This window comes from Salvia hispanica, chromosome 6 (assembly GCF_029641045.1).
Source record: "Salvia hispanica isolate PSC_SH4W2 chromosome 6, Shi_PSC_v1, whole genome shotgun sequence".
NCBI lineage: Eukaryota > Viridiplantae > Streptophyta > Magnoliopsida > Lamiales > Lamiaceae > Salvia > Salvia hispanica.
The window spans coordinates 48,057,156-48,083,606 of NC_142697.1; the positions used below are offsets into that span (position 1 = coordinate 48,057,156).

A 26,451-nucleotide genomic window follows, 5' to 3' on the forward strand; every position below is an offset into this window, starting at 1 on the left:
AGTATATTGAGATATTTATATATGAGTTATCCCGTCGGATTAAGAATGATAAGTAAAAAGAGATTAACTTAAATACATAGTAAACCATCTATTACTAATTATTTTTCTTGTAAATTCTCACTCATAAAGTCATATCTCTCACTCTACTATATGGGGATGATAGAAACCTTACATAATTTACATCTATATCTATATAATAGACAAAATAATAATCCTCCTTTTTAGCATATACTAGATGGACATAGCTTAATTTTTTTTCGTTCACTTACATCACATCCTTATCTTGGTAATAACCTAATTATTCTTCTATAAAGCATCTCATTATCCTCTTATTAAGTAATTAATTAAGAAGATGAAACTTTTCGTGTTGCAACAATGATCATTGGATAGATACTTACGTCGCAACAATTTTTTCCAATAGAAAAAAAAGAAAATATTTCTTGAATAGAAAAAAAGTTGTAACTTGGGTGGGGCTTGTGCCTAACTTTTATACGATGGACCACATATATATATCACCATTAATTAAACCAAACTTCTTACACGTCCATTTAAACATTAATTATCTAATTAATGAAATTGGCCAATAAGCTCGGTCTAATTATGCTCTAATTAGTATTCAATTATTACTAGTTACTCAAGAGTCAAGGCTCGACATTAACGTTAAATTTGAAGTTGGAGCTTAAAAATAATCGGTAATAAAGTGAACATCATGAACTTGGACTATTCAATCTATAAGTTACACTTAAATCAAATGAAGATAAGATAATTTTATAGTCGGGTTGGATCTGTCCTTCATCGAACGAACCTAGATGTACTGTTAGGTTACTGATATATTGTCGGACTCCGATAATTTTCTTAAATACCATAATAGATGTTTCGTTTATAAAACTAATTGGTGATAAGTGGAGTTACCTATAAGACTTCTATAATTATTAATAATTTTCTCTTAATATTTATATGTAATTTTGTTCGTTGAATTTGCCAAGGTCACCAACCACCAATTAACATCATGCATGCACCAATTATCTTCTAAATTTGTTTGAAATCACTAACCAATATAAATGGCTTTTTTGTTTGAATGGGTAGTCCACCTCAAACTTCCTCCCACGTAAATTATTCAAATTTAAAAATTATTAAAAAAAAATTATACATAATGGAGTTTTGACCCCATCACATAATCCTTGTCGAAAAACAACACGTAGCTATCTAATTAATTTTGAAAGGTGAGATGAGGGTGCAAGTGTCATAAAGTTAATATCTCTATCAAAATAAGCCCTTTATATTTCCATATAAATAATTGATTTTTGGTACCCTACCAATTAACGATTTTTATATGAGCTCTTTTTCTGTTTATTGCAGTCATCAATGACATGATGGAAAACACTACTACTGCGGCAAACTCTATATTATACTCGTATTAAATTAATTAATCTCGTTAGAGGATATATATTTAAATATGAGTCGAGATATGGTTGTTAATCTATGATCTTCATGTTTAATTATTAAAATAAAAGCTAACTAAAGTTAGTCTGTCAAGAATCCGTACCTAAATTCTTTTGAAATATCAGGAGGGTTTTAACGTGTATAATTAATTAACAAACTTCGTACCAAATAAATAGCTAGTTTTGCCAAGATAAATAATTAAATTGCAACCCAATCTTAATTTTTATCTTGTCCCACAAATTTGTAAACTATCTCCATATAAAAGTTTAAACATTTACTATTTTCTAATTGATTATAGGAGCATATGACTAACTAAGGAATAATATACAAGGAATGAAACCATTAGAAAAATTTAATCATGACTATATTTATAGATACATATACCCACACGCCTGCATAGTGAATGAATTTAACTACATACATAAATATATATGGATATAATGATGGAAAATTGAACCTTTTATCGTTCATGCACTTGTAACAAAAAAAATTATTCTGAATCCCCAACTTGGAACCAGTGGCGGATCCAGGATTGATAAACGGAGGGGGCGAAATATATATTAGTAGGTTCGTTTAGGACGAAAATGACAATTTTTTTCGATTTTCGGGACAACATTGGGGCAAACGGAGGGGACGGACATGGTAATTTTACTTCCGGATAAGAAGAAATTAGTCGCATGAAGGGGGCGACTGCCCCCTCCTGCCCCCGCTCCCCCCCCCAAGATCCGCCACTGCTTGGAACAGAAGAAATATTTATGCATCTATGTCATAGATATAGTATACAATAAAATTTATTTTGCATGCATAATGAATGAATTCAATCAATATGTATAAAATATGCATATAATGATGAAAAATGAATCTTTTCTTTCATGCACTTTTAACAAAAAATATAATAAACCCCCAACTTGTAATAGAAGAAATATTTATACATCTACGAGTAGTAGTAATTGTTTTTGGTGAATTTAAATAGTCTCTTCCCTCAATTATTAAAGTGTTATTTTTGGCATAGGATGAAAATGCATATAGTAAATTATTTATTTAGGTTGCCATTATTGTCGAGTGGAAGATTGGGCAACGTTGTATTGAACCGGCGACCGGATAAAAAGGCAATGGTAGTGATGTTGACATAGATTCATGTTTGCTGCCACGTGTACTATTCTCCCTTCGGTTTTAGAGGCTTCAACGCGCACAAATTATGGACCTACCTCATCCCATTGCCAAAAATCACTTTCATAAATAAGTTTACAAATTACATTACAAATATATGAATGTAATAATAATGAGTAGTGATAAGAAAATGACGGATTCAAATGAGGTCGAGTGGAGTCACCGATTCATTTATCTGCCTACGAGGGTTGAAAATATTTACTATATTCAGCCTTCGGAGCTGCTGGTTGACTATCCACGAGGCGACAACTTCGTTCAACCAATCTAATTTGGGGCTCATTTAATTTACGTTCTTTGTTCATCATCAGTTGTCGATTAACAGTCTATGCAGTGGCGGACGCAGGATTTTGATACTGGGGGGTCCGAATTACTAGTACTTCTTTCGTCCATAAAAAAATAGTTTCATCTTTCTATTTCGCCCGTCTACCAAAATTAATCTCATACTAAAAATGGAAAGTCATTCCTAATTTATATACTTTATCTGTTACAAATTAAAACTCGTGGCATCCATTAGTGTCAACGACATCATAAACAGTCCCGACAAGAACATTATAGAGCTATGAGATAGAGATGGATGATAAATAATTTAAGAATGAGCAATATAAACTAAAGTTACATTCTTTATGATCTTATAATAACAATATACATAAAATTATTAGAGTAAGAAAATAAAAATGTATAAATAAATTAATTAGTACCTAATGAATTAACTATGAGAATCATAAAAATAAACTGTTTAATAGAGAAATGAATTCGTATAAGAAAATGTATAAAAATGTGCCCAAATATGAAAATAGTGCTAGTTGTAGTGGATCCCTTGATCTGTTGGTTACAAGGCAGCTAGACAAACCAACTAAGCCAGAAATCATTTTGTATTTTCTGCATACGTATGATGATAGTAAAAGCTTAAAATGTTGGGGGTTCCAACGATCCCCCACCAATGAACGTAGGTCCGCCTCTGAGTCTATGTACTGCTTCTGCCTTCTGATGTTGGCGATAACCTTCTCTATTGTGTAGATGATAACACATAAATTATATAAAAATAAAATATTCACAAGTGTGAAGTTTAATTTCAGAATCTATGGCCACATAAAACACATCTACCACTAGATCGATCAACCCATAAGATATGTTTCAAGGTTTGGTATTAGTTTTAAAGACACAAATCATGTGGTGTTGCATACTATCAAGACTTTATAATTGTATGTACGTATCTTAAGTTGGTAATGTAACTACTTTTTTTTATTAAAAAAAGTTAAAAGAATAAAGGAAAATAAAAAGCTAATGGTCCAATTAATTATAACTATAACTAACTAACATAGTCTTTTCTTTTCCATTAATCCATGTATTAGTTATTTGTCACTGTCACATTGCTTAATATTTGACATTAGAATTATTGTGGATCATGCACTGCATAACCAATCGTGCATGTTACATTGTATAATAAGTGGAGTAATATTAAAAAAAATGCACGCACACGAATATTTTCATTAGACCATTAATTAATATAGATTAAACCGTTAATGCCCCATCTTGCAAGTAATCATAGTTCACCGCAAATGACTGCACATTCGAAATTTTTTTTTTTTCATCAAACCACATGAAGATGAAGTATCTATAAATCCGACTTAGGGCTTGAAGCCAAATTAAAATCGTCATTACTAATTCATAACCAATGAATTTTATGTTGTATACGTCCCTAAGAGAGCTTAGGGACAAGTTTGTTTAAATCAGAACCGACTATTCATATCAAAATTGGACTGGCAGTTTCGATCGTCAAACATTAATCCCTTCTTATAGGCCGAATATCCACCAATACACTGATTGTATGATCTAGCGGTCCTATTTTGGTTCCAATTTTTCTGGAACCATAGGCATTATTATCTGTCAATTTCGATCTAAAATTAAGAAAAATTGTAAGTAGTCTTATAGAAAATGACTAGAAGATCGTGAGTTTTGAACCAAAATCGACGGTTCTTGAACCCGGTCATCCCTAACCCCCAAGAAAGTCTTATAGGCCGAATATCCACCAATACATTGATTGTATGATTTGGCGGTCCTATTTTGGAACCATAACAATTGTTATCTGTCGATTTCGATCCAAAATTAAGAAAAATTGTAGAATATTAAAAAAAAATCGCTGAAATATAGAAAAGTGAAATAGTGTTATAGAAAACGGCTAGAAAATCGTGAGTTTTGAACCAAAATCGACGATTCTTGAACCCGGTCATCCCTAACCCCCAAGAGAGCCTCATGGAGTAGTCCTAGTACTACAATTTTAGTCCAACAAGAATTTCTTTATGGTGAAGTAAAAGGCACACATGGTGGTGTGGAAGTTTGAAGAAAGGATGACATGCTCACTCCACCCTTTGATTTATTGTCATGCATCACTTTTCCATGTATCCAACACGTGGACCTTCTTCCCCACAATTCACTATCTATATATACTCTAACCTCTCCCTTCTCTCTCATCAAACACTCAATCTCTCTCCCTCCACACTCCCTCCCCATTATACACACATTCTAGTGCCAAAATAGATAACCATGGCAGCCTCAACTTCATGCACAAATTCTTGGATTAAGCCCAAATTATCCACCCCAATTCCATCATCTTCTTCATCATTGCCATTCACCACCACAAGAAGAAACAACCCCAACTCCAATCACATCAAATGCTCCCTCCAAACCCCCACCCTCCGTTTCCCCAACCAATCCTCACCGCTCTCCCCCGCCGCGCCGCCGCGGGGGAGAGTGACCGAGAAAGCCGATTCCCCGTCGAAACCGCAATGGAACATAATTCAAAAAGCCGCGGCAATGGCGCTTGATGCCGTCGAGAAAGCGCTCACGCACCACGAGCTCAAGCATCCCCTGCCGAAGACGACCGACCCCGCCGTCCAAATCTCCGGCAACTTCTCGCCGGTGCCGGAGCAGCCCGTCCGCCACCGCCTCCCGGTCGTCGGAAAGATCCCTGACTCCATCCGAGGCGTCTACGTCCGCAACGGCGCGAATCCACTATTCGAGCCCGAGGCCGGCCACCACTTCTTCGACGGCGACGGCATGATCCACGCCGTTAGATTCGACGGCGGCGGCGACGTCAGCTACGCCTGCCGGTTCACGGAGACGGAGCGGCTGGCGCAGGAGCGCGCCCTCGGCCGCTCCATTTTCCCGAAAGCAATCGGCGAGCTCCACGGCCACTCCGGCGTGGCGAGGCTCATCCTCTTCTACGCGCGCGGCCTATTCAACCTCGTCGACCACCGCCGCGGCTGCGGCGTCGCCAACGCCGGCGTCGTCTTCTTCAACAACCGCCTCCTCGCCATGTCGGAGGACGACCTGCCCTACCACGTCCGCGTCACCGCCACCGGCGATCTGGAAACCGTCGAGCGCTACGACTTCGATGGACAGCTGGATTCCACCATGATCGCGCATCCGAAGGTGGATCCGGATTCCGGCGAGCTCTTCGCCCTCAGCTACGACGTCATCAAAAAGCCCTACCTGAAATACTTCCGAATTTCAAAATCCGGTGAAAAATCAGACGACGTGGAGATCCCCGTCGCCGATCCCACGATGATGCACGATTTCGCGATCACGGAGAATTTCGTGATCGTGCCCGATCAGCAGGTGGTGTTCAAGCTATCGGAGATGATCCGCGGCGGATCTCCGGTGGTGTACGATAAGAGCAAAATTGCCCGATTTGGCGTGCTGAGCAAGTACGCCAAAGATGCTTCTGAAATCAGTTGGGTGGAGGTTCCCGATTGCTTCTGCTTCCACCTCTGGAACGCGTGGGAGGAGGCGGAGACGGACGAGATCGTCGTGATCGGGTCGTGTATGACGCCGCCGGACTCGATCTTCAACGAATGCGACGAAGGATTGGAGAGCGTCCTCTCCGAGATCCGCCTGAATCTCAAGACCGGAAAATCCACGCGCCGCCCGATCCTCTCCGCCGCCGATCAGGTCAACCTCGAGGCCGGCATGGTCAACCGCAACAAGCTCGGCCGGAAAACGCGCTACGCCTACCTCGCGATCGCCGAGCCGTGGCCGAAGGTCTCCGGCTTCGCGAAGGTCGACCTCGTCACCGGAGAGACGAGGAAATTCCTCTACGGCGAGAGAAAGTACGGCGGCGAGCCGCTCTTCCTGCCGAGCGATCCCGAGGCCGCGGAGGACGACGGATACATCCTCGCGTTCGCGCACGACGAGGCTGCGTGGAAGTCCGAGCTTCAGATCGTGAACGCGGCCACGATGGAGCTCGAGGCGACGGTGCAGCTGCCGTCGAGAGTTCCCTACGGATTCCACGGCACCTTCATCGGGGCGAAGGAGCTCGCCGGGCAGGCGTGATCGGAGAGCGGCGGCGGAGAATTGCCTGAGGGATTGTCTAGAGATGCGTCCCCGGAGTTCCTCCGCCGTGGCTGATTTTGGCGCCTTTTTTTTTAGGGTTTTAGGGATTATTATTAATCAGAGTGTGAGAGGGTTTAAGAGGAACTCTGCTTGTAGCTTTGCTGTACATAGAAAATGGAAGCTCAGCAGTTTTTCTCTTCAATATTTCTCACATTGTGTGAAATTTGATACATATATTTAGTTAGGAATAAAATCAATCTTGTATATGTTCATGAATATCTGTGTAAATCCCCTGTTTTTGCTCTGTTTTACTCCTCTGTTTTTGCTTTTCTACAACACTGAACATTGATTCAAAATGACTGGATTATTTAAAAGTTACTCCCTTCATTCCAGATAATTTGGGACACTTTGACTCGGCACGAGTTTTAAGAAATATAATGGAAAGTGAGTTGAAAAAATTGGTGGAATGTGGGTCCTACTTCTAAAGTATTAGTTTTATAATAAAATGTGAGTAGAAATAAGTTAGTGGAATATGAGGTCCACTACCAAAAATGGTAAAAGTGAAATGAGAAAAATTATGTGGGATGGCCCGAAATGGAATACTGGGTCGAATTATCTGAGACGGAGGGAGTAATTTAATCACAAGAGAGGCCAAGACTTATAAACAGAGATTAGACTTATGTGACATTATGGTTAAGATTAAGTATAAGTGTTTGTATACTTAATCTAGCAACTTTAAATCAAATAGTACAACGTTGGAAGATTGATGTAATAAATGTGAGGGAAATAACAAGTTGAATTCATCTGATATGTCGCCGCAAAAGTGCAAAGGTCTGCATTTATGTTGGACAAGAGATAAATTTTTATTTGGTTAAGGAACATCCCGACATGAAGTCAATATATGAGTTTTTTATTTTTATTTTATAACATCAAATAAAACATAATTATATCGAGACAGCGATAGCTTGAATTTCAGTCGTAATTATGGATTGGATTAGTTTCTATAGTCTTAATGGACTGGGATCCTCTGCTATGCAAAATGTCATAGCAGGAGCAGGAGATATTGACCATTCATTTTTTAAATGAAAAAAAAGTACAAGCATATAAAATTAATCTGTGGCGTAGATCACCACAACATCCCTGCTGTTATGACATCTCATCTCTAGTCTTAATAGTAGTAAAAAGAAAAATACTAATGAGTACAGTGACAATTTCACTACTATTAAAAGCTAATAATTGAATATGATAAAATATATATTATGCGAATATACCTTTCACAAAGTTTGCTTTTTATCTTGAACTTCTTTAATAATGAGAAATTGCACATATGTCAAGTATCACCAAGTCAAAATCATTACATGTTTTATGTGGAGGCAGATGATCTGCCGGTTTCAAGTGGGGTGCACTCCCTCTCTCCCTCTCCACCGTGAACGGACCAATTGAAAATCCAAACCTCAAGTCATACATCACTACATCAATAACATGCTAATGGTTGAATACCCTAACTAGTAGGATAAGTCAAATTGGATTACATAAATTTATTATATTTACGCATGCTAACGACAGTGACAACAGTTATACCGAAAATTCGATGATATATTTAATTTAAAAAGAGCGTAAATAGTCATTTGAATCATCAGGTTTGGTCAAAATATTGTTAACCCCATAAAGTTTGAAATTCGTTAATTGAGTTATGAAGTTTCAATTTTTCTAGTTTATCGCATGGGTCGAAAGCTGGAATCTTTGTATCTCTACAATGAAATTCATCTTGAAATCTGACTCCAACTTTAAGATCAAGCTCCTTGTGATTACACAATGGAGTGTACATTTGTACACGCATCCACGTCAACAAAGATTCCACCTATAATTCGACTTACGGGATAAACTGGAAAAATTGAAACTTCGTGATTTAATTAGCGAATTTCAAAATCTGTGGGATAAACCAGATTTTGACCGAACTTGGTGATTTAAATGGCAATTTACCCTTAAAAAGAATATTGAGCCCTTCTTCCCTCTATGCGACTCTAACCTTAGCCTAAACCCTGTCTTAATTTAATCAAAACCCAATGTATGACCAAACTTCGGTGTCTATAGAAAAATATCCTAGTTGGCTATCTTTTTTTTTTACAAAGTATTTTGATAGCGACTAATTCCTTGTCCTAACGGTTATACAGTAAACAGTGGAGGACTAGTTAAATAGTTTGCTTCATACATATGGGCAGTGATCGAATTGATAATTTAATCTTTAAAGGACAGAGATGTTAAACCATCGTACTAATCATGTTGGTTATATCCTAGTTATTTTTATATAGTATAGTGTGGTATGTACAAATGTCATGATCGTTGTTTGAAATTAGAGATGATGATATTTTTGTCATAATGTTTGTGACATTATACTAAAAACAAAGAGTCCACGAATATGTATCCCTATCTATAGTAATTGTAGCAACATGTTACATCATAACATTAAGAATACTACATTATTAAGAATTTAAATAAATACATGTGGACACAATAAATTCATGGGTTTCCTTTACCATGGGACTGGGATCCAATAGCCTCCAAGTTCAATTTTCCACTTGCAACTAACCTTTTTATCATTCTTAATTTTTCTAGAAATATTTTTCATGCATACAATACGTTTCTTTTTATTGTACTAGTAATTTTGTACTATAATTAGTGCTATTTTTTTTTTTTTTATATATATATATCAACAGATCATTTAAAATTTTCTGATTCTGCTCAAGTCATATTTTATTAATATTTTTTGAATTATTTTGTAGTAGCTTATTTTATGTTTTGTACTAGTATTATTTATTAATTCACATGGCTAAATTGCTTTCAAAGCAACACATGTGCTAGTTGCAATCTTTATTAGCTATCCCCATCTTCGAGAAAATGTTTTATGTTGCTCAAAATTGGTGGGTCTTACAATTTTTGTACTCCATATTATACATGACTCTTGCAATTTAATAATTCTGCTCTTTTACTATTCATATCTCATTAATACAAGTTACATCAACATACATGTCCATTGTTGTAATGAAGACAAAAATCTGAATTTTATCAGCATTTTTGTATGGTTGATTAGGACAACAAGACAAGATGGTGTTCAGAGACGACAAGATGATGGCGGCGCCTAAAGCACGGAGATGAGTGGTGGCGTCTTTGAGAGACTCACCGGCTACGATTAACAATTACTAATAAGATGCGGGGTATAATTTTTCTGGTGACACGATGATGGCCAACGACATGTTGGGAGAGAGACAAAGGGTTATATACGACTGTATTGGAGTATGAGCTAACAGAAGATGGCTAATTTATTTTTCTTCTATGTGTTTTTTTTTTAAATTGTCGGGGGTCCTGTTGACCCCATGTAACAACTTGGCTCCTAGACTAATAGTTGTTCCATAGACCAACACACGTCTCTCCAACGTACCTATCAGATTTATGAAGCTCTCCTTGTATATGCAGTCCCATATCTGACAATATTTGGATGTTCCTAGACATGGTTTAACTAGTTGCAATTTCATTTATGACTAGTCAAGATGTTTATTTTTCCTAAAATAAATTCCAGGTTGTAAGGGAAAATAGCAAGCCATTTTAAAAGATATGAGTCATCGTCATCGTAATAAATTAATACCAATACATATGATCATGTGCCATCGAACTTTCCTTGAAACTACATAGTAATAATATTATAGATGAAATCTCACTAACCTCAAAATAGTAAAGTCTAGCATATTCTAACTTTCTAAGGAATTCTTTACCTAACTTTATTTTACTCCATAATTTATAATTATATATTCTACTCAAGGGAATTATTTAATTAACACTATTGTATAGTTATGATTATATATTCTAATTAGGTACTACAAATGGTTACTATATATAGAATCAGTTTGACTCGAAGATTTTGTAATTTAATTTACAATATATTAATATGCTATGCTACACGAACGCCTAGTTATACGATTACACGCCGATTTTTGCATGCGATGATTCACAAGATGAAATGTTAACATTACAACTTAAATAAAAAATTAGAAAATTGATGAAGTTGTTTTGATGACTTGGAATAAAAAACTAAATTGCATGCATTATAATATTGCATGCTAACAAAATCAAAATTGCGACAAAATATTGTTTTCTGCTTGAATTAGGACGAAATCTCATTTTCACACACTTTTTGAATTTTTAAATTAAATTACACTCCATCCGTCTATGAAAAGTATGAACTATTTCTTTTTTCAGTATATCCCTGAAAAATATGAACATTCTAATTTTAGAAACTCTTTTTCTCTCTAATAAGGTGAGACTCATTCTTTACTGACAATACTTTAAAAACTTTTTCTATCTATCTTTCTCTCTTATAACCAATTACAGTACTATACATTAAAATCTGTGTCTAGTCAAATATTTATACTCTTCGGGAGCGAAGGAAATACTGATAAATGTTATACTTAAAAATATGTGTCACGGTGCAAAATAGAACATTATGTATAGCATATACCTTTGGCTAGGGACTCAAATTAGAACCCACACCCACGTGACAAAAAAATGTAACCATGCATTATATATTCTCAAGAAACTATATATGTATATATAGTTATGGAATAATTGTAGCCTCAAATTTTAGAGGTGGAGTACATCGAATTGGTTTTTAATTAGTTAAGGTGGCATTCCATTTGGCCTCACAATCTTCACAAGCACAAGATGATGACATGTAGTAATAGTATTGTGTAAGCATGCTTATATTATAATGTTAGTACTAGTACTACTATATATATATTCAACTCAAAACCATGTACTACTACATAGGCAAACTACCAATTACAACCATTAATTTTAGTTCTAGAATTTGTATTCTCAAAGTAGAATTATAGTATTACTACGAAATTTCTCATTCACTAATAATAGCAGTGAACTACTTTTTCTAGCTGGATTGGTCCATATATAGTTTCGAATTTCCATGTCAGATTTCACGTTAATTATATAGTGATTCCTGACCTCATTGCACGAGTCACGAAATACGATGATGCAAATAAAGAATATACTACTTCTATATTATTAATTAATATTAAGATTGTCAATTTGGACTTGAGATTAAATTAAACTTGACTCAAACACAAACAAAATGTATGTTTTGATTATCTATGTAAATATGTAATATGACTTTACTATACAAGTGTATGTTTTATAGTTTCATATCCTAGCACTCCCTCTGTCCGCGAATATGAGTCTAGTTTTTCCATTTTGATCCGTCCGCGAATAGTAGTCTCGATTCATAATTACTATAAACAGTAAAGATGCCCCACACATTCCACCAATTCATTTTACTCACATATAATTTAAAACTAATATATACAAGTGAGACTCTTATTCCACTAACTTTCTTCTACTCACTTTTCTTAACATTTCTTAAAAATCCTATGTCGGGAAGAAATAAGACTCCTATTTCGCATACGGGGATTAGCATTATATGTGTAACAATTTGTATTTGGTCATTTACGTGAAATAAATTGTGATTATACATGATAATATATTGTTTGTGTTACATAATCTCATTATTAATGAGTATCAATCGATCGGCCGATTAAACGATAAAAAATTGGTTTATACATTCATAGAAAGGGTCGTGCCAAAATCTGCACCACACATTATTAATATATAAATTAAACTTTCCTAACCTCAAACTCGAGAAATCTGTAACATTCTAAGGATATACTACTTATATAAAAAATATTGATCTCATTGAATTTTTTTTTGCCTCATGATGATCTCTAAAGGGCAGGGCAAAAAGGGTGACATGTGTTAGTTACATATATAGAATCTTGAATTATTTGTTACTCCTATATAATATAGTATCCAATAACCATTCGTGTTACTATATATAGCAACAACTGTCCACCTTATTGAGTTTAGGATTTCCAAGTTTATTTACATAGACACGTGGACTTGATAAAAGTGGCATTTTATAAGTTTTTTCATTATTTTAATCGATATATGCATGCTTTAATTAATTAATTTGGTGGACTACTTTGCCATCGATTTGAAACATAGAGGATAAAAAATAATCAAATAACAGAAAATGTCAGAGATTGATAAAAAGGTGTTGAACTTATTCTAGTTGGGATAAAATTTCATCCATACATTTTGAATTTGGACATGTTGAATTTGGACAGTTTTGTTTTCTTTACAATAGTCTAAGTGCATAGACAGGATAATATCCACAGTTAAAATTCAGAAACCAAACTTTCTAAATTAAGAGAAGAATACAAATTCATCCCACATGATCACTGAATATAAACAAAGTCAAGATTTCACCACATGCATCAAAATGTGTCTTTTTTATTTCCAAAAAGGTTAATGAGATTCGAACTCGCGATACAGTAATAAATGCATAAACTCATCAGTCGCAAATCTATTTGTTCAAAAGTTAAAGATGATTCTCATTTCATCGGTATTTATCATTCTCACTAGAGCCATTTTTTTCGTATATTGGTAAGAAACGAGAATTGTTTTTAACTCTTTAATCGTAGAGATCCATAACGGATGCATCTACTTATTGGATGAATGTAACCTATGCAGTATGATATAACCCATGATACACGAAATTTCAAACTCAAAATTAAGAATATACAGCCTCTATCGAAACAAGTTTCTGCGTCCACCTTCTGACGTCTAGGTCAGCATCACGAATGATGATTCGATGCATCAAATAATGCATGCCCCAACTTAGAAAACTCGAAATTTTGATATAACTTAAGACAATTTTCACCAACTTCTCAAAGCCCAAACACACATTTTACACGTAGATATGGTGTTTTTGATGTTGTATACGTAATGCTTAACTAACTATATATATATTGCTCCATAACTCAATAAAAATGTTGTGAAGAAAATAGGTAGGGAGACGTGGAAGCTACTAGGCCAGAAGTGAAGATTCTTACAAGAGTTTTTCAAAGTGATATAGTACTATTATTAATGTTCTAGAATGTGCCATCCATGATGACTAGGATGTTCGGTTTCGATTATTTCATGTGTTCATATTATTTTATTTATTTGTTAAAGTATTCGAGTTCGAAACGTATGTTTAATTGGTTTTTGTGACAAATGGTATGATCCTCGAATTTGGGCCCATTAAAAGTGGATGTTTTTGCTCAATCATAGTGGGTTTTCATTTTTTATTTATTTGTGTATATTGATTGCATTTCTGATTTTTTTCTCCTTTTAGCAAGTGGATGATGAGAAGTTTGTCGTGTGTATTATGATTATGTTTGTTTACATAAGTTCGTTGATTGCTTTTCTTTTATAGTGATTTAGGATGGATCATTTTTTGATAAGTTGAATATGTACTTTTTGTTATGGTTTATATAGGCTAAAGTAATTCTACATTGCTAATGTACCTCTCATTATTGTTAGAATTTTTTTTGCCTAGTTATTTTAAAGGGGAACTCGTTTTATCAATAAAGTTTCATTTCATCATCGCAGTACAAACATTTTAAAATTGAATGTAGGAGAATTTCTCAAGAAAATCATGGCTTTAGGACCAGTCGACCAAGAGCAAAATTTCTTGCTTAAGATAATGGAAAATAAATTGCTTCACTGCTTTTTTTTACAGTAAACTTGATTGAAGGTCACCTGTGAAAGTTAATACATTTGATAAATACTATTCCATCTAGAGGTGCCCACTATTCAGAATCGTCGGTTCCGGTTTTAGAAATTATTGAACCGAAACCGAACCGTGAGGGTGCTTCGCGGTTACGGTTTCGGTTTCGGTTCCGAACCGACGGTTTTTCACGATTCCGAACCGCTTGTTTTTTATGGTTCCGGCTTGGTTTCACGATTTTTCGACGGTTTTTCTCGGTTCCGGTTTGGAACCGTCCGGAACCGGCGGTTCCGGCACGGTTTCGGTTCAAAAATTTTTGTACCTGAATAGAACCACGGTTCAAAAATCAACGGTTTCGGTTTTAACCGCCGGTTCGGTAAACCTTGGGCAGGTCTCATCCATCCCTTAAAATTTGGCACAATTTGATCCGGCATGAATTTTAAGAAATGTAATAAAAGGTGAGTTGAAAAAGTTAGTAGCATGTGGGTCCTACTTTTATATACTCCATCCGTCCCAAGATAAGTGAGCAAAAACTTTTCAGCACGGGATTTAAGAAAATGAGGTTTTGTTAGTAAAGTGAAAAGTGAATAAAATAAGAGAGTTAATAAAATAGAGAGAAAAAGTAAGATAGAGAATACCAAAAAAGGAAATGGCTCTCTTATCTTTGGACGTGCCAAAAAGGAATGTGAGTCATATCTTGAGACGGAGGGAGTATTAGTTTTAAAATAAAATGTGAGTGGGAATGAGTTAGTGGAATGTGGGGTCCACTACTAGAAATGGTAAAAGTGAAAGGTGACAAATTTTTAGGGACGGACAAATAAGTAAACAAGTAACAAATTTTCAGGGACGGAGGAAGTATATGTTTAGTATCTATAGGGTGTGATTGATTCACTGAAAAGGTTTTATCGAGTTTACAGATAACACGTTTTTCCCATGATTAGGGATAGTGATTCTTTGTAAATTGTTGTTTGGTAGAAGATGCTTATACACTTACTCCATTGTTTGGTATGATTTACGTGTTGTAGGCCAACATTATATTACATTATGTGATGACTAAAATGACCTTACTTTTGGGAAGGAAATGACACCAACACCTCCATCGTTCTAGACAGCAAGCAAAACTCATTTATGAATATGCACAACCCAAATCCCCACTTTCTCATTTTTAAGCCCAAATATCAAATTACAGAATGAAGGCTGAAACGAATAAGTTAAAACACCGACGCATCTTCTTCCCAAACTTCTCTTCCGTAAAATTCCCAGCTCTCCTCTTTCTTTGTTCCAAATTTCCAATCGAAATCTTATCTGCTTCTCTTCTTCACTAAATTGAGTCTCTTCCTTCTTTCTCTAAATTTTAGTTTCATCGTCTTCTTTGCTTCTCTTCCTTGGAGAAGGCTACCGTGGGGTCGGAGGCAGGGCTTTCGAGGGTCGGTCGGCTGAGTAGTGGCGGAAAAATTGGAGGGCAAATTACGTATAAAGCTTGCTCTCAGATTTTCGGCAAAGTAGAGAAAACCTTATAGCACAAAATTCCTCCGATAGTGTTTTGCTACAATCGCAGATAGTTATGCCAACATTGCTGAAATCCGGCGATTCTATTATGGGTCCTCTGAAAAATTCAAGAGGTACCAAACGTGGGAGAAGAAGGTCGCACAGTACCTTTTTCGGCCTTTTATGTGTTTTTAACCCGTACCAATCACACCCAAGAGAAGGGAGTATACTCCACACTTTATAATTATTTTGTTCTTCTTCTCTTCTTCTTAGTTTGACGCTATAGAGATAAAATAGTCAATCTAGTATAATTTTTATATAATTGAGAAGATAAAATAGTACTTCATCCGCCCAACTCAAGATGACCATATTCTTAAGTGGAACGGAATTTTAGGAAGTATTGTTATGTGGAATAATGTAAAGAGGAAAAAGGTAGTTGAATATTTTAACGAGGAGAAAAGAGAGAGAAGGTTATTTCCAAAATTGAAAAATAGTCATCTTAATTGTTACAGATATAAAAAATGAAAGGTGATTATCTTCAATGGAGGGAGGAAGTATATAATTTTTTTCAGAAAGAAAATAATAAAAGTTAAAAACTATGAACCAAGCCCAACTATTTAGGCCCAAGTTGAGAACTGTAGCTCCCTATGGGCCACGATCCATATTCTCTCGCCCATTAAGTTTCACTGATAAACAATAAATAAGTACTCCCTCCGTCCCGCTTTAGTAGTCCTATTAACTTTTCTGTCCTCTTTTTATAAAAATAATAAAAAATAGTTAAAGTTGAGAAATGATACAGTAAAACAATAATGTAATAAATAAATAGTATCTATAGACTATAACTATATAAAAAGCAAGTTTTGATTTTAATTTGAATATCTATTGTATGAATTTGAATTATTGTAGATTTAGGAGTGATTCTTTTTTAAAGTGTTAGCATACATTTGAAAGAGAAACTATCTTAAAATTTTTATGCTTTTTGAAACCTACTTAATCTACATTTAAAAAAAACATTGTTCAATAATAATTCTCTACTTTTTCTCGTGATGACTTAAAATCCTAATCTATTGGATTGAGAAAAAACGTTTTATCAACTGAGCTGCGCTTCATCGTCTTCTTATTTTAGTATGTTCATTGCACGAAATGTGTTCAAATAAACAATAAGTCTAATTTTTGAAATTAAAAATTGAAGATAATTTTTAGTAGAAATATTTAGGAATAAATAGAATATATAAGAAAAAGTAGAGAATTCTAGAAGAAAAATAGGATGAAAGTTTAGAACAAATACATATGATATGTAGTCTATATATATGTCTGTTGTAAATGATTTGTACTATATGTTAAGTTTTCGAAGTTTAGTTTTTTTAGTTTTCAAACTCAAGTAATAAAAAAGTGATATATGAAATTAGTTTTCATAAAATTAATTGAACCGTGTATTACACGGGATTTATAATTGCAACGAAACAAATCGAAAGAGCTGTAATATTCGAGAAATTAGAATAATATTTTAGTCATTATATATAGACTAGAAATATGCAAGTAATATAGCGTAATTTAAATACAAATGTTTTACGTATATATTAAATATAACTTGGATTTTCAAAATTTTCAATGAAATTCAAACACTGAAAATTATTTCAATTTAATTCCAATAATCAGGATTTTCAAAATTTTCAACTAAATCCAAACAGTCAAAATTAATACAATTTAATTCGATTTGATTATTCGAATTACAAATATTTTCTATAATAAGAATAAAAAAAGAAAGCAGAGATAATTACATGTTTTATACAAAATGATTTACCTATGTTTCAATTTAGTACCAAAAGTATTAAGTTTTCCTATTTCATACAAAAAGTTTACTTAGTGTTACAAAATAATACATTCCGTTAAGTCCCTACTGACACCGTTACTTTCAATTACATCATACATACAAAAAGTTTCATCAATGTTTCAAATTTATATAAAAAGAGTACAATTAAAACTTTCCATTAATTATTTCAAATACAGTTAATTATATTACTCATAAAAATGAAAAACACATAAATAAAATCACTACTCTTTACCATCAAATTAGCGAATTGCATTTTATTGTCCAAGCTTTCTTATGTAACAATGGAGAATAAAACTAAAAAGATATTGAATCTTTTTTGAAAAAATTAAATATTGACTGTTTGAAGCTCGAATTAGCCATTTTATAAAGATGAAATATGGATTTATTTTATATTATGTTTTATAAATATAAATAATACAACAAAAATAGAGTATATTGAGAGATAGATTTTTTTAAAAGTTGATATTGATTGTTACTCCCTCCGTCCCGAATAATTCGGATCACTTTGACCAGACACGAGTTTTAAGAATTGTAACGAAAAGTGGGTTGAAAAAGTTAGTGGAATATGAGTCCTACCTTTATATATTAGTTTTATAATAAAATGTGAGTAGTAATGAGTTAGTGGAATATGAGGTCCACTACCAAAAATGGTAAAAGTGAAATGGGACAAATTATGTGGGACGGACTAAAATGGAAAACTGGGACGAATTATCTGGGACGGAGGGAGTATTTTTTTTAGTGTAGTTAATTGTAATAAATCTCTAATTATTCTTTACTACTCCATGATGATAAGTTCGACAAATTTTAAACTAACTAACGGTGTTTAAAATATTTAATGGAATGTATTAATTTAAAACAATAATGTAACTTTTTGTACGAGGGTTGTAATCAAATGCTAACTAATTCCCAATCAAGAACCCAGAACTTCAACATTATGTTAGAAATTTCTCAACATATAAGTATAACTTTATCAACATAATATGTAAATTTAAATCTCAACACAAAGACATAATTTTATCAACACGAATCTATTGAGAAAGTTTTGTCTTTGTGTTCATAATTTTAATACATAATATTGAGATAGTTTTGGGTTCTGGATTAAAATGTTGGTTTTATTTTAACACGACCCATTTGTATGAAATATATAAATTTAATACTTTTTATACTAAATTGAAACAACGATAAAACATTTTGTATCAAGCGTGTAATTTCAAAAAAATTTGTAATATGAAACATGTAATTACCCCCTAAAAATAATAACATAGCGAAGGAAAGAAAAGGAAAGAAAAGAAGAAAACGCAATAAAAAAACTGAAAATAACTACTAATTGAAAACCTCCAACTCCAGAAAGAAACCCCCTCTTTAGCTCCCGATTCATTTCAATCGACAAAAAAGGGGAAAATCCGACGAAGGAGAGCATCTGATGCGATCTCGGAGGTGGCGGCCGGCCAATGGTGCGGCGGTGCGCTGATGGTCATGCTGCAGATGACGTGGCAGCCGAGCCTCCTCAAGTCGCTGAAGCGGAGGCACGGCTCGCCGCCGCTAGGGCTCCGGAACCTCGGCAACACCTGCTACCTCAACTCCGTCCTGCAGTGCCTCACCTACACCCCTCCCCTCGCTAATTTATGCCTCCGCTACCTCCACTCCTCCGTTTGTACGCCTCCTCGTCTCTCTCTCTCTCTACATCTATGTTTGTTGCTATTCGCGGTGGTAATTGCTGAATCTCGTGCATTTGGTTGCTATTATGGTTTGATTTTACTTTAATTGATATTTTTAAATCTAATTGTGGTGTTTACTGTAGCGGAGCATAGGATTTCAGTTGGCAGTGTTTATTGATTTTGAAGTTATGCTTGTTATTTGGGGAAAAATACTTGATGCGCTCATGTAGATTTGTAAGATTTACTTTGGAATTACACAGTTATTGTATTAGTTCGTTGTTGACATTCAGGAGTGGAGCTTTGTAAAAGTATTGTCTAAGTGATTAGATTGAGCTTGTGTATATATTGTAGCTAATGGTCTGGAGGTGTGTAATTTATAGGGGAATGAAGCTAGAAAGAGTCGAGATGGTATCGAGGCTAGCTTTATAGGGAATTAAACTCAAATGGATGATAGCTGTTTATGACTAGAGACATTTTGTTGATGAGATGTTGAGAAGTAGAATTAAATGACCCTGGTTTGTCCTTTTCAGTGGCTAGAGCTTTCAATTGTTGACGATCTTATAGGCGACTAAAAACACTGTCTAGGATTACATTGTAGTTTCTTTATTCTGTAATTAACAAGTAAATTTAACTTCTGTTCTACACTAGTACGGAGTATTAACTTTAAATTGCATTTTTCATGATATTATAACTTTATTTTCATATAACCTGGCCTCATTAACTGGCTATTAAAAGTAACTATAGTCAGCACAAATGTTCTCTAATGTATATAGTTAGCATAAGTGTTTACTGGTATAATGATGAATAGTGGATACTTGAGACCAAAAACTTATAAACACCATAAATATTTATAGGTGACTTTGGGGCAGGAAAGGAGAAGAAGGGTGATTGTCCATTCTGTATATTAGAGAAACGAATTGCTCGCTCTTTGAGTAGTGAAGCAGTTTCAGATGCTCCCGTAAAGATAAATAGCTGTCTGCGTATTTATGCTGAGCATTTTCGCACGGGGAGGCAAGAGGATGCACATGAATTTTTGCGTTATGTGATTGATTCATGCCATAATACCTGCTTAAGATTAAAGAAGTTGCAGCAGCTACAGCGTGGGAGAAATGGGACTGCCAATGGTGGTGATATTGCTGGGGCTGGAGAAACGGTGATCAAGGAGATCTTTGGAGGGGCATTACAGAGTCAAGTAAAATGTTTGTCATGTGGGGCTGAGTCAAATAAGGTGGACGAGATAATGGATATAAGTCTGGATATTTTGCATAGTGGATCACTCCGAGAAGCTTTGCAGAAGTTTTTTCAGCCTGAGGTCTTGGATGGAAATAATAAATACAAGTGTGATAAGTAAGTATATTGGCTCTCTTATTTATGAACATGGATTAGTTTACTTGTCCGTACCATGTTGTTCTTTACTCATATAACTACACCAACATATTTTGCTTTTGTTACTGCTGGTTTAAATTCTGACTCCCTGTCATGGAAACTTGTTCCTGTTTAGATGTAAGAAATTGGTCGCAGCAAGGAAGCAAATGTCGATTCTTGAAGCTCCAAATGTTCTTGTAATTCAATTAAAGGTATGGAAGCTACTGGGACTTATTTTACTTGTTAAGTTTGGTTTAGAATATTTGAATAATATTGTTTCCTTATCTTATTTTTTTTATGGTTAGAGGTTTGAGAGTATATTTGGTTCGAAGATTGATAAGCCCATTGCATTTGACGAGATATTAGTGCTGTCAAGTCACATGAGCAAAGGAAGCAAGGTACATTACTGGATGCAGTTTATCTATACTTTTTCTTCTTCTACATGAAAAGTTACCGAATACCGAGACAAACTTGTAAATATGCTAAGACCCTTCTTGCTGTTCCTCTTTCATTAATTACTATTTCATGTTGCCAATCCTGCAAACTTTTTGCTGCACCTCTTGATACTCAAAAGCTTGTGCTGTACTTCAGTCATATCGATCTCGCACTTAATTACATCATCTTTTATGCAATGGAGGGAATGCGAAGTTCCAATGAGTAACCTTTCTTGCACCTTTATAGTTCCTATATTTCCACCACTTTCTATCATGTGCACCTTTGGTCCAACCAGATTGAGTAATTCAGTTGCTGTTCCACCTCCTCCATTATATGATCTCACTGTCAATCTTGTTTATTATTCTAAATAAATTCTCTCAGGAAACTTTTTTTGGCCATTCATCTTCTCACTTGATCGCATAATCTGGACATTATAATTGGCATCCTTGAGTTTGCTCTGTGGACTGGATTCAATGTCTGTATTATTTACCAGATAGGTTGTCAGTTTAAAGTAGTATCTTCACATTTGATTCAGGATATCCTTATATTGTTTGATAAACATGGATTAAATTTATCATGCACTGATGAAATGTTTGAGTTGAGGCTGTTCTACCTGGAAACTATATCATTTGCCTTTTCATATGTAATTGAAAAATGTTTGCTAATTGATTTTCTTAGATAGGTGTGAAAAGAATTCAATTATCATAAGATTGTTATGTAGTCATTTATCCTGATTCACAAATGATGTCTTTTTATGCAGGATCAACACCCTGAATATAACCTCTTTGGTACTGTTGTACATTCAGGTTTCTCTCCCGATTCTGGGCACTACTATGCATATATCAAGGTCTTTTTAGAGTTATTGCATTTCTTCAAATTGTTTTCTCTTGACTTTAGTTTGTAACCAGAAGTATATTAGTCTGACTTGGTTTGTATAATCAGGATGCGATTGGCCGCTGGTACTGCTGCAATGATTCTTATGTTTCAGTCTCCACCCTGCAGGAGGTTTTATCAGAAAAGGTGTATATGCTTTTCTTCTCCCGTACAAAACAGAGGCCTAGGAGTCAGGTTGATTCAGTGGTTAATGGATCTAAGAAACACGAGTCAAATGGCAATAAAATATCAACAATGCCAAAATCTGGTTCTACTGATAAATCTGTTTGTAACAAACAAAATTCCAATCATCTTCAAGAGACCAACAAGTCAACTAATGGCAGTGGATCCTTTATCCCGAAGTCAGGTTGTGCAGAGAAACCATTTAGCATGAAAATTTCTGCCAATCATTCTAAGACTAACAGGTCAAATAATATCCTTACGACCAATGGCACTAAGACACATACACGCCAAAGGTCTGATAATGTGGAGACCCCTGCTAATATGGGAGATCTATCTGATAACCAACCTGAGACGAGTAATATCACTTCACTTGAGTTAAGTTCTTGCAACTCAACTGATGGACAAACGTCCGGTGCTAGTGTGAAACATGTAGACATTCAAGAGTCTTCAGGCCACCACAGTCAGACAAGTGATTCAGTTAAATCTAAGATTGATCATGAGTGTCCTAGTCAGCAGAGAGCACTTAGTGACTCTGGGAGTACCAGTAAGGTCCTTGCCCATGGGAATATGAGGATTGTCATTCATAAGAAAGAGCCCGTGGAGGAAAATGGACGCATAGCAGCTTCGCCTACTTCAGTCGAAAAGGAGAGAACTGGGCTGACGAGTGACAGTAATTGTATGGGTAAAATGTCAGCTGATATTCAGAGTACAGGGGAAGGTTTATCTTGTTTGCCACTCAGTAACGGCAACGGGCCTATGGAGATGAACTCCTTAAAGAGAAGATTGCCGGAAGTAAATGGATCTGCTCACACGACTGACTCACAAAAGAGTGGTAACTGCCAAGACTTACCCAATGGAAATATTGGGGCCTCTAACAACTCATGTGTGAAGAGGAAGATAGAAGATGATTTTCCGTGCATCTTTTTCGCCAAAGATGACCAATCTCGTGCAAGAGTGGAAGCATTCAAGGAATCGTATGTCACTATACTTGAATAATTAAGTATAGAATTTTTTTCTAATTATCTCATTGTTCTGTTCTGGATATGCATCATGCTTCCCCTAGGACTAAGAATATATTTATCCTTCTTTTTACTAAATAATGTTTTAACTTACCTCAGGATTGGGAAGGAAGCTTCCATGATTCTAAGTTCATGTGGATGGTCCGAGGAAGTGCGCAGTTTCATGCAGGCAACAAAAAAGTTGTGTCAAGAAACAGGGAGTTCTGCACTGAATGACGATGAGAAGAAGTGAGCTCTCTTGTATTTATAATTTTCTTAAAATCCAGTCTTAATTGTTGCTTTGGCTCCAATCTGGTTGGTTTTCATACTTGACTTTGTTTGTTGATGCATTTGGTTTAGTGGTATTTGTAATTGTACGGGTGGATGTTGTCTTCTTCATTCTCAGTTTTGAGATATTCCTAAGAATACCTCATTAATATATGTGTATATATGGTGGTTGAGCAGGAGCTTACTCGTTTCACAAGCGAAGAGAGCTTTTCTTTCTAAGGTTCCCGAATCACTGAAAGCAAAATTGGTTGAGCGTCTCAAATCATTTAGCCAAGAGAAGCAACTATCTGGAACTTAACCGAGCAAGACATGGTATGCTTCGCACTTCAATGTTTGATATAACAGTGTCTGTATGATCTTATGCATAGTTAGTGTTCATTTTTCATATTTTGGTCTTGCAGCAGTTTTGGCGAGAGTGTAATCTGTTCACATTCGATGAATATGATTGTAAATATTTTGCGGATGCAAACTGAGATAACCCGGTTGGTTGAGTTAGGCAAGTCTTGCTGAGGCGGCGCAGCTGCACAGTTGGTCCAGAGAGAGAACAATTCAATCTTTGTACAAAATTATTTTTGTCCGTAGCTCAATCCTCATTTTTATAGACTAACCAGTTTTGAATACGGTCTGTCGAGGAGTTTTGGATGTATTGCAACTTTTAATGTTATAAAATCTACAGGCATCGTTCCATTTGGTTTTGGTTTTGGTTTTGGTTTTGGTTTTGGTTTTGGTTTTGCTGAGTGTGGAGGGAATTGTGTATACTGCATTTGCTGTCGGTTTTGGTTCAGAGCAGCCAGCTTCGGTTCCAAGGGAGTGGAACCATAACCGACCTGACCCGACCATGTCAACCGGAACTGATTATTCATCGTCAAATATGTTCGATTAAGTGGCCCTCGGACAAGCCCTTTCAACCAAAACAAAAAACAGCCGGCAGCCTTGGTAGCGACGGCAGAACATTTCTCTCTACCTTCAATTTAATCCAAAAACAATGTCAGGTGAAGAGAGAGAGGTTGCTAGTAAGGCCCAAAAAACACCACCAAGAAACTGGACAATCATCAATCATAAAAAAGAAGCAACCACTTCGGTTAATCCGTCCCAGGTGCAGGCTCGGATTTCCTTCTCTTGGGCTCGTTCTCGACCAGCTGCAAAGAAAAACTTAGGTCCTGATCACAGGCGTTTCTCAAGGCAGACAGATTCTCAGACTCCACTCTATCATGTCTATCATCATGATGCACAGGGGGCTTCCCGTTGTAGCTGGGTATGAACTGATGCTCGAAATTCAGACCCGTGTTCGCTCCCTCTTCCAAATTAAATACACTGCTTTCTTTGGGGGACGAATTTATATCCGGCCCTACTGCACCGTCCTCCAAGGGGATGTGCTGGATGTGGAGACCAAGAGGCTCGGATTTGTCCTTGGGGAGCGTTACTTCAGGAGGCGACAAGTCCCCTGCGGTTGAACCAACCACTGTCATGGAAGCAGCTCTTTGTTCTTGAACTGCAACTATAGAGATGCAAAGGCAATAAAAGATTAAGATGACATGGATAACTCAATATTCTCAACTTTATAAAGTTCGAGGAAATTTAGAAGGCGGCCAAGATCAACGCCACTTGTCCAGTTTTCCGGAGGCTGACCGACTTTTAGCTTAAGACGGCCCCTATTGGCAGTTCCACCCCAGATGATCCCGATCGGTCGTGCTTTCTCACCATTTTCACCCTTCATTACGATGAGACTCCCGCTGTCCCCTTCAAGATCAAACGTTTGCTGGTTCTCACCAACAACTAGAAAATCAGTCAAAAAACATATCCCTTTTTCATCATTGTATTCAAGAGCATATGCCAGTACAGTTCCAGTCGTCAAACCAGAACTTCTTCCGACCTTCGTTACTTGCTTTCCTACAAGACTATCAATTGTGGACTGTAAGTCGATGGTTTTGACATTTCCAATCTCTCCTATCCCTTTCACAGATGTGGTTACAAAGCTCATGTCGAAATCATCTGTGAACGGTATAAAGGCACCATCCGCTCTTACAAATGCCTCTGCATGAATTCAGAATTGCATCATTCAGTTAACTCAGAGGTTATAACTAATAACCCAAATAATGTCTCTGCATAGTGTATCTATTCTTCCAACTGAATGGGATCTGATCTAGTGAATAGATACAAAATATATAACCTGGATCTATTTATTCCTAGATATTTCTATTATAAATTATCTTCTATTTTTAATTACAAAAATCAGGTTTATTGTTTATTTGAACACATTACTAAAATAAGAAGATGATGAAGCACAATCAGTTGATATCAATCCTATATGTTAGGATTTCAAGTCATCACGAAAATAAATAGGGAACCATTATTGATCTTTTTTTTGAAAATAAAAATAAAAATGGTAATTAAGTAGGTTTTCAAAAGCATACAAATTTACTCACTCTGTCTACAAAAAATAGAGCAATTTGTGTATGATACGAGTTTTATTGTAGAATTGGTAAAGTAGGAGAGAATGAGAAAAAGTAAGTAAGAAGTAGTGTCAGTGGAATAATGATTGTGCCTATTTTTTGTGGACGGCCTAAAATGGTAATTGTGTTTTTTTTTTTTTAGACGGAGGGATTATAATGTTTCCTTCCAAGACATAGGCCACTGGAATTTTGGAAAATAGATGCAAAACTCTCTTTATAATATATTAGTATAGATAGATAGATATAGATTCATTCATTTTATAATCTCCAAAGAGTTTGATTCAAATATAAGCGTCATAGACATAGATTTCATACTGAA

General features: G+C 35.6%; 2 protein-coding genes and 1 pseudogene across 3 annotated transcripts; 2 read left to right on the forward strand and 1 right to left on the reverse strand.

Moving 5' to 3' along the window:
- The first annotated feature begins 5,075 nt into the window (after nucleotides 1–5,075).
- LOC125208296 (9-cis-epoxycarotenoid dioxygenase NCED1, chloroplastic pseudogene) lies at nucleotides 5,076–7,256 on the forward strand (annotated as a pseudogene).
- Nucleotides 7,257–19,194: 11,938 nt separating this feature from the next.
- Nucleotides 19,195–24,366, forward strand: LOC125207050 (uncharacterized). 2 transcript variants are annotated; one of them, XM_089061774.1, is made up of 9 exons: nucleotides 19,195–19,533; nucleotides 20,392–20,884; nucleotides 21,039–21,114; nucleotides 21,208–21,300; nucleotides 22,098–22,184; nucleotides 22,280–23,367; nucleotides 23,512–23,640; nucleotides 23,857–23,991; nucleotides 24,081–24,366. In XM_089061774.1, the coding sequence occupies exons 1-8, from the start codon at nucleotides 19,350–19,352 to the stop codon at nucleotides 23,975–23,977; spliced, it is 2,271 nt and encodes a 756-aa protein (XP_088917900.1). In that variant the 5' UTR covers nucleotides 19,195–19,349; the 3' UTR covers nucleotides 23,978–23,991; nucleotides 24,081–24,366. The 2 variants fall into 2 exon arrangements, with proteins under 2 accessions (XP_088917900.1, XP_088917901.1); XM_089061775.1 differs by having other exon boundaries at nucleotides 24,084–24,366.
- An 838-nt stretch (nucleotides 24,367–25,204) lies between these two features.
- LOC148924120 (protein NARROW LEAF 1-like) lies at nucleotides 25,205–25,720 on the reverse strand (the record flags this gene model as incomplete). Its single annotated transcript, XM_089061688.1, has 1 exon — nucleotides 25,205–25,720. A coding segment is annotated over one exon (516 nt), but the record flags the coding sequence as incomplete, so codon positions are not given.
- Nucleotides 25,721–26,451: the final 731 nt, after the last annotated feature.

What these genes read in the sequence shown, in the direction of transcription:
- LOC125207050 (XM_089061774.1), top strand. Translation starts at nt 19,350, where the DNA reads ATGGTCATGCTGCAGATGACGTGGCAGCCGAGCCTCCTCAAGTCGCTG. An exon ending in ACATGAGCAAAGGAAGCAAG is followed by an intron (nt 21,301 to 22,097) that starts GTACATTACTGG and finishes CTTTTTATGCAG; the next exon opens with GATCAACACCCTGAATATAA. An exon ending in CTGAATGACGATGAGAAGAA is followed by an intron (nt 23,641 to 23,856) that starts GTGAGCTCTCTT and finishes GTGGTTGAGCAG; the next exon opens with GAGCTTACTCGTTTCACAAG.